General features: G+C 45.6%; 1 protein-coding gene across 1 annotated transcript in view; it reads left to right on the forward strand.

The window, feature by feature from the left end:
• Positions 1 to 7,840, forward strand: part of LOC129823011 (potassium voltage-gated channel subfamily H member 2-like) — a 146,271-nt gene extending 138,431 nt beyond the window's left edge. Inside the window, exons 11-12 of the mRNA XM_055881673.1 lie at positions 6,118 to 6,325; positions 7,450 to 7,840. Coding sequence (XP_055737648.1) covers positions 6,118 to 6,325; positions 7,450 to 7,779 — 538 coding nt within the window. The 3' untranslated portion in view covers positions 7,780 to 7,840. The remainder of the gene's footprint in view (positions 1 to 6,117; positions 6,326 to 7,449) is intronic.
• The last annotated feature ends 1,556 nt before the right edge of the window (positions 7,841 to 9,396 follow it).

The following is a 9,396-nucleotide window of genomic DNA, read 5'->3' on the forward strand; positions in this document are numbered from 1 at the left end:
CACAGGAACAGAGACAGGGACAGGGGCAGGGACAGGGGCACAGGGAGGGACAGGGGCACAGGAACATAGACAGGAACAGGGGCACAGGGACAGAGACAGGGACAGGGGCAGGGACAGGGGCACAGGAACATAGACAGGGACAGGGGCACAGGGACAGAGACAGGGACAGGGGCACGGGACAAAGGGGCACAGGAACAGAGACAGGGGCAGGGACAGAAAGGCAGGGGCAGGAACAGGGGCACAGGAACAGAGACAGGGACAGGGACAGGGGCACAGGGAGGGACAGGGGCAGGGACAGAGACAGGGACAGAGACAGAGTCAGGGGAAGGGACAGATGGGCATTGGCTGGACAGGGGCACAGGGGCACAGGGACAGAGATAGGGACAGGGACAGGGACAGAGACAGTGGCAGGGACAGGGACAGAGATAGGGGCAGGGACAGGGACAGAGACAGTGGCAGGGACAGGGACAGAGATAGGGGCAGGGACAGGGGGACAGGGGCACAGGGGCACAGGGACAGAGATAGGGACAGGGACAGGGACAGAGACAGTGGCAGGGACAGGGACAGAGATAGGGGCAGGGACAGGGGGACAGGGACAGGGACAGAGACAGTGGCAGGGACAGGGACAGAGATAGGGGCAGGGACAGGGGGACAGGGACAGGGACAGAGACAGTGGCAGGGACAGGGACAGAGATAGGGGCAGGGACAGGGGGACAGGGACAGGGACAGAGACAGTGGCAGGAGAGGGGCAGGAACAAGGGCAGGACTGGATGGTTTTATATCTAACCGTTGTTTCAACATGGTTTACAATTCAGTTTTACATCTAACCGTTGTTTCACTTGGGTTGAGATCTGGTGACTGAGACAGCCATGACTTATGGTTTACGTCGTTTTCCTGCTCATCAAACCATTCAGTGACCACTCGTGCCCTGTAGATGAGAGCATTGTCATCTTATGGAGGCATAGTGCAGCATTTTTATACATGACCCTAAGCATGATGGTACAGTGCATTCGGAAAGTTTTCAGACCCCTTGACTTTTTCCACATTTTGTTACGTTACAGCCTTGTTCTCAAATGGATTCAATTGTTTGTTTTCATCAATCTACACACAATAACCCGTAATGACATCACAATACCCCATAATGACATCACAATACCCCATAATGACAAAGCAAAAATAGTTTTTTTGAAAGTTCAGCAAATGTATTAGAAATAGAAAACTGAAATATCGTAACAAAATGTGGAAAAAGTCAAGGGGTCTGAATACTTTCCAAATGCACTGTATGTTAATTGATTAATTAACTCAGGAACCACACCTGTGTGGAAGCACCTGATTTCATTATACACTGAACAAAAATATAAACGCAACATGTAAAGTGTTGGTCCCATGTTTCATGAGCTGAAATAAAATATCCCTGAAATGTTCAATACCCACAAAAAGCTTATTTCTCAACAATGTGTTTTTCATCCCTGTTAAGATAATCCATCCACCTGACAGGTGTGGCATATCAAAACGCTGATTAAACAGCATGATCATTACACAGGTGCACCTTGTGCTGGGGACAATCAAAGGCCACATATATCTCACATTTTGAGGGAGCGTGCAATTGCCATGCTGACTGCAGGAATGTCCACCAGAGCTAATGCCAGAGAATTAACTGTTAATTGCTCTACCATAAGCCGCCTGCAACTTTGTTTTAGAGGATTTGGTAGAATGTCCAACCGGCCTCACAACTGCAGACCACGTGTAACCACACCAGCCCAGGACCTCCACATCCGGCTTCTACACCTGCAGGAGTGTCTGAGACCAGCCACCCAGACAGCTGATGAAACTGTGGCTTTGCAGAAATTAAGAATTTCTGCACCAACTGTCAGATACCGTCTCAGGGAAGCTCATGTACGTGCTCGTCATCCTCACCAGGGTCTTGACCTGACTGGAGGTTGGTGTCGTAAACGACTTCAGTGGGCAAATGCCCTCACCTTCAATGGCCACTGGCACGCTGGAGAAGTGGGAGAGTGGTTTGCTGATGTGAACGTTGTGAACAGAGTGCCCCATGGTGGCAGTGGGGTAATGATATGGGCAGGCATAAGCTATGGACAACCAACACAATTGCATTTTATTGATGGCAATTTGAATGCACAGAGATACCGTGACGAAATCCCTGAGGTCCATTGTCATGCCATTCATCTGCCTCCATCACCTCATGTTTCAGCATAATAATGCATGACACCATGTCGCAAGGATCTGAACACAATTCCTGGAAGCTGAAAATGTCCCAGTTCTTCCATGGCCTGCATACTCACCAGACATGTCATCCATTAAGCATGTTTGGGATGCTCTGGATCAACGTGTACGACAGCGTGTTCCAGTTCCCGCCAATATCCAGCAACTTCTCACAGCCATTGAAGAAGAGTGTGACAACATTCCACAGGTCACAATCAACAGCCTGATCAACTCTATGTGAAAGAGATGTGTCACACTGCATGATGCAGATGGGGGTCACACCAGATACTGACTAGCTACCTTTTTTGTTAACTTCTACCGACTCAGAAACCCGGATCCGGGAGCACCCCCACCTCCCCCACCAGTAAAAAAGCTGAATAGCATAGCTAGCATAGCGTCACAAGTAAATAGTAGCATCTAAATATCATTCAATCACAAGTCCAAGATACCAGATGAAAGATCCACTTCTTGTGAATCCAGCAATCATTTCTGATTTGTAAAATGTTTTACAGGGAAGACACAATATGTAAATCTATTAGCTAACCACGTTAGCAAAAGACACCATTTTTCTTTGTCCACCATTTTTTCTCACCACCAGTAGCTATCACCAATTCGGCCAAATAAAGATATTGATAGCCACTAACCAAGAAAAAACCTCATCAGATGACAGTCTGATAACATATTTATTGTATAGGATAGGTTTTGTTAGAAAAATGTGCATATTCCAGGTAGAAATCATAGTTTACAATTGCACCCACCATCACAACTCGACTAGAATAAATACAGAGAGCAACGTGTATTACCTAATTACTAATCATAAAACATTTCTTAAAAATACACAGCGTACACTAATTGAAAGACACAGATCCTGTGAATCCAGACAATATTTCAGATTTTCTAAGTGTCTTACAGAGAAAACACAATAAATCGTTATATTAGCATACACATGTGCAAACATTACCCCAGCATTGATTCACGGCAAAAAGAGCGATAGCATTATCACCACCAAAATGTATAAATTTTTTCACTAACCTTCTCAGAATTCTTCAGATGACACTCCTGTAACATCATATTACAACATACATATAGAGTTTGTTCGAAAATTTGCATATTTAGCCCCCAAAATCGTGGTTATACAATGAGAGAAGTAGCCAAGCTGGTCAGAAAATGTCGGGCGCCATATTGGACAGTGATCTAGTCTAATGCATAAATACTCATAAACTTGACTAAAAAATACAGGGTGGACAGCGATTGAAAGACAATTTAATTCTTAATGCAATCGCTGAATTACATTTTTTAAATTATCCTTACTGTTCAATACAGGTTGCGCCAAAGCGAAGCTACCCCAAAGAAAATGGCGGCATATGCGTTTAACATTTTTCGACAGAACAACAATTTATCATCATAAATAGTTCTTACTATTAGCTGAACTGCCATCAGAATCTTGGGCAATGAATCTTTTCTCCGGTCTAATCGTCTTTTGGTCGAAAGATGTCCTCTTGTCCCGTCGAAATGGCCACTAACGTTCAGCATGTACTAGAAAAGTGTCCAGCTCCTCGAAGTGTGTCACACAGAAATGCCATAAAATCGCACTAAACGGATATAAATTGCTATAAAACGGTTTAAATTAACTACCTTATGATGTTTTTAACACCTATAACGAGTAAAAACATGACCGGAGATATATTACTGGCTAAACAACACCTTGGAAGGAGGCCAGTCCGACGTCCATCGTGCGTCAGGCGCAGAGACGAAAAGAAATGTACTTCCGGACATTGGTCTTTTATACAGGCCCTGATTGCGCAATCGACTCCATTCAAATTGTCACCACTTACTGACATCTAGAGGAAGACGTAGGCAGTGTTTGTATCCCCATAGCATTCACAGGGATATTACAACTGACCTGGGAACAGGGGCCAAGATTTCTGAAATCTCACTCCCTGTCATGAAAAGTGCTGTAGAAGGAGTTCTGTTTCACTCATAGACATAATTCCAACGGCTATAGAAACTAGAGAGTATTTTCTATCCAATAATAATAATAATATGCATATTGTACGAGCAAGAATTGAGTACTAGGCAGTTTAATCTGGAGACCAATTTATGCTAAGTCGAAACAGCACCCCCTATATTCGCAAGAATTAAGGTATCTGTGACCAACCGATGCATATCTGTATTCCCAGTCATGTGACATCCATAGAATGAATGTATTTCAGTTGACTGATTTCCTTGTATGAACTGTAAAATCAGTAAAATCATAGAAATTGTTGTGTTTATATTTTTTGTGTTGGTGTCTCTCATTTACTCCAGTGTTTCCGTTATTTTGAGAGTTACATGATATAATTCATTCAGGTCAGAAACAGAGGTTTAGGAGAGTGGCTTTAAGGCTGTAAAATCGCAGGCCACATATCAGTGGGATTTATTGCTACTGATAAAGATCAAACCATTAACTGCAGCTGAAAGCTCCTGATTAAAACTCACTCTGTATGATATAAGAGATCTAGCAGGACAACTTTGCTGTAGCCCTCTGACAAAACACAGCTGCTACTCTGCTACTCCACTGTAGCTGATTCCATTATCCCTAGCATCACTGTGTCTGCTACAAGTCGTCCCCTGTCAGAGTAATGGGGAGCTAATAGGTCTGGTACGCCCCCCTCTCTCTTAAACCCTACCTCACCGTTACTCTGTCTGATTCTGACACAGACATCTCCTCTCCCTCTTTCTCCCCTTATCTCTCTCTCACTCTCTCACTCTCTCCCCCTCTCTCTCTCTCCCCAACTCTCTCTCCCCCCTCTCTCTTTCTCCCCCCTCTCACTATCTCTCTCTCTCCCCAACTCTCTCTCCCCCTCTCTCGTTCTCCCCCTCTCACTATCCCTCTCTCTCTCTCTCTCCTCCTCTCTCTCCCACTCTCTCCCCCTCTCTCGCTCTCACTCTCCCCCCTCTCTCTTTCTCCCCCTCTCACTATCCCTCTCTCTCCTCCTCTCTCTCTCTCCCACTCTCTCCCCCTCTCTCGCTCCCCCCCCTCTCTCTCTCTCTCTCTCTCTCTCTCCTCCTCTCTCTCTCTCCCACTCTCTCTCTCGCTCCCCCCCCTCTCTCTCTCTCTCTCCTCCCTCTCTCCCTCAGTGAAATAACTGTTACTTGACTCCCCTATGCTCTTGTCCAGTCAGTGTCTATTATCTCAATGAGGTCAAAGGCCCTGTAGTAGGCTGAGGCTTTGCCTGCATGTGTGTTCCTGTGTGTTCCTGTGTGTTCCTGTGTGTGTTCCTGTGTGTTCCTGCGTGTTCCTGTGTGTTCCTGTGTGTGTTCCTGTGTGTTCCTGTGTGTTCCTGTGTGTTCCTTTGTGTGTTCCTGTGTGTGTTCCTGTGTGTTCCTGTGTGTTCATGTGTGTTCCTGTGTGTGTTCCTTTGTGTGTTCCTGTGTGTTGTTCCTGTGTGTTCCTGTGTGTGTTCCTGTGTGTTCCTGTGTGTTCCTGTGTGTTCCTGTGTGTGTTCCTGTGTGTTCCTGTGTGTTCCTGTGTGTTCCTTTGTGTGTTCCTGTGTGTGTTCCTGTGTGTGTTCCTGTGTGTTCCTGTGTGTTCCTGTGTGTTCCTGTGTGTGTTCCTGTGTGTTCCTGTGTGTTCCTGTGTGTGTTCCTTTGTGTGTTCCTGTGTGTGTTCCTGTGTGTTCCTGTGTGTGTTCCTGTGTGTTCCTGTGTGTTCCTGTGTGTTCCTGTGTGTTCCTGTGTGTGTTCCTGTGTGTGTTCCTGTGTGTTCCTGTGTGTTCCTGTGTGTGTTCCTGTGTGCTCCTGTGTGTGTTCCTGTGTGTTCCTGTGTGTTCCTGTGTGTTCCTGTGTGTTCCTGTGTGTGTTCCTGTGTGTTCCTGTGTGTGCTTATGTATGTTTGTGTGTGTCTCTCTTCAGGCTGGAAACGAGGATGTCGGCAGACATCGGGGCGATCATGCAGCTACTACAACGTCAGATGACCCTTGTGCCCCCAGCCTACAGCACCGTGTTGTCTCCCCCTCAGGCCTCACCCTACCCTGGTCCCAGACCTGGCCCTGGTCCTGGATACAGGCTTGTGCAGCCTGTCACCACCCTGGAGTCAGAGGCACTGGCTTCATTCTCCCAGGTACTACACGCATACAGGACATAGACCAACCCAGTCTCAGAGCATTTCATATGATTCTGTACGTCAATCCCAGAAACTCTGTTTAGTGTGATGTGTTTCGTTTCGTATGGTATGTGTTCATTTGTGGATATCCATCATCCATTTAGTATGAAATACAATTCGTATGATACAGTATGTTACGAATCGCAATTCGTACAATATGTTACGTATTGCAATTAATACAATAAGTTACGTATTGCAATTAATACAATATGTTACGGATTTTCTAAATGTATGATATGTTACAAATTCCATATTGTGTGGCTAACATTAGCTAGGTTGCTAGCAAACTCTCCAATGTTAGTTCTAGGGGTTAATTTAAAGAGTTCAGGTTAGGATAAAGTTTAGCTAAAAGTGTTAAGTTTAGGGTTAGGGGAAGGGTTAGCTAAAAGGGTTAAGGTTAGGGTTAGGGGAAGGGTTAGCTAAAAGGGTTAAGGTTAGGGTTAGGGGAAGGGTTAGCTAAAAGGGTTAAGGTTAGGGTTAGGGGAATGGTTAGCTAAAAGGGTTAAGGTTAGGGTTAGGGGAAGGGATAGCTAAAAGGGTTAAGGTTAGGGTTAGGGGAAGGGATAGCTAAAAGGGTTAAGGTTAGGGTTAGGGGAAGGGATAGCTAAAAGGGTTAAGGTTAGGGTTAGGGGAAGGGATAGCTAAAAGGGTTAAGGTTAGGGTTAGGGGAAGGGATAGCTAACATGCTATGTAGTTGCAAAGTAGGTAAAATGCAAAAGTTGTCCGTGATGAGATTCGAACACTTAAACTTTGGGTTGTTAGACATTCACGTTACACGGCCACCCATCCATCCCGACCAACCACCCTCCTTTCATTTTTACCTTAAGTGACCTTCTATCTTATGTAACCATGCAAAACATAAAATAGCATACTAATTTGAATGTCCTGTATTTTTTGTTTACTATGTTACGTCTAGTCATTGAGACCAGTCTGGATAGACACGTACATGCAGATACACCTGTAGACGCTCAAAATGCCTGAACATGCACTCATACACACGGATGTACACGTGCACACACACCCACACACACCCACTCTATACAGTCTTCACTAAATCCCTCTTTGCTACGTCTATCCTCCAGGACTTTGAGGAGTTCCCCAGCAAGTCATGGGACTCTGTCTGCAGCCCTGCTGAGCTACACCCCGATGACTGGCCTCTGGATTGCCCAACCGAGACACGACGAGCCCCCTCTGGACTGGGCAGCCTGGAGCTAGACCTAGGGGTTGGGGAAAGGTTGGGGTCAGGGGTGTGGGCAGGTTCAGGAACGGGGTCAGTGGCAGAGGTGGGGGCAATTGCAGGGGCGAGTGGGCTGGACCCTGATGCCCAGCGGAGGCTCTCTCTGCCTGAGCCACAAATGCACCTGGACTCACAGACACCGCAGAGGCACAGCTCTGACCCTAGGGGGAGCTAATGAGCAGGGGAAGGAGGAGAAAATGGACAGAGAGGGAGAAGAGTGGTATCTCTGTTTTCCCTTCTCTCACGGGGGGGGGGGGGGGGGGGGGGCTTTCCTCCCTTCGACCTCTGGAACCTCACCTACAGGCTCTGAGTGAGCCTCACCTCTGACCTCTAACCTCTGACCTGGGGAGAAACCTTGTTGGGAGAGGGGGATGTCTCTCCCCTTCAGGGCTCCCTTCCCCTACCCGGTTCCTAAAGTTACCACAACGTTACCACAAGGTTACCAAACCCACAGGCGGAAAGAGAGAGGGGAGCAAGATCATCCTGAACTCCACTCTGACTAAAGAAATGACCACAGAACAAACTGTGTTCAGAAACATCCCTTTACTGCTCTATCCAGGAGTGCTGAGCAAGGTCGGTTTGGTTTCGATTTCCTTATTTTAAACATCACTTATTAACCATAATTTATTCACATTACTTTACTTTTAATAAAATATTTTAGTTGTTGTGTTTATTGCATTAGTTTTATTTGATGACTGTATTACTTCATTCCAAGTCATCATCTCATCTCTATAGAGCTGCTGCCTACGCTGTCTGACAACATCACTATTTCAGTAGTTCTTCAAAGTAACTAAGGCATCGTTTTATGACTGCTGAATACCAACTATCAGTCACTTAGATCATGTATTTTCAGGTAGAGATATCCCTCTCCATCGCATGTTTACCACATTTTCTGCACTAAACTATGTTGAATATTGGCCTTTTAGAAACTACAACTCCCTACTACATCGCACAGTTCAGTCTGGATCTGATTTATCTCTAGAGAAACTACAACTCCCTACTACATAGCACAGTTCAGTCTGGATCTGATTTATCTCTAGAGAAACTACAACTCCCTACTACATCACACAGTTCAGTCTGGATTTGATTTATCTCTAGAGAAACTACAACTCCCTACTACATAGCACAGTTCAGTATGGATCTGATTTATCTCTAGAGAAACTACAACTCCCTACTACATCGCACAGTTCAGTCTGGATCTGATTTATCTCTAGAGAAACTACAACTCCCTACTACATCGCACAGTTCAGTCTGGATCTGATTTAGCTGTAGAGAAACTACAACTCCCTACTACATAGCACAGTTCAGTCTGGATCTGATCTAGCTGTAGAGAAACTACAGCTCCCTACTACATCGCACAGTTCAGTCTGGATCTGATCTAGCTGTAGAGAAACTACAACTCCCTACTACATCGCACAGTTCAGTCTGGATCTGATCTAGCTGTAGAGAAACTACAACTCCCTACTACATCACACAGTTCAGTCTGGATCTGATCTAGCTGTAGAGAAACTACAACTCCCTACTACATCGCACAGTTCAGTCTGGATCTGATCTAGCTGTAGAGAAACTACAACTCCCTACTACATCGCACAGTTCAGTCTGGATCTGATCTAGCTGTAGAGAAACTACAACTCCCTACTACATCGCACAGTTCAGTCTGGATCTGATCTAGCTGTAGAGAAACTACAACTCCCTACTACATAGCACAGTTCAGTATGGATCTGATTTATCTCTAGAGAAACTACAACTCCCTACTACATAGCACAGTTCAGTATGGATCTGATTTATCTCT

The sequence above is a fragment of the Salvelinus fontinalis genome, chromosome 25 (assembly GCF_029448725.1).
Source record: "Salvelinus fontinalis isolate EN_2023a chromosome 25, ASM2944872v1, whole genome shotgun sequence".
In the NCBI taxonomy this organism is placed as follows: Eukaryota; Metazoa; Chordata; class Actinopteri; order Salmoniformes; family Salmonidae; genus Salvelinus; species Salvelinus fontinalis.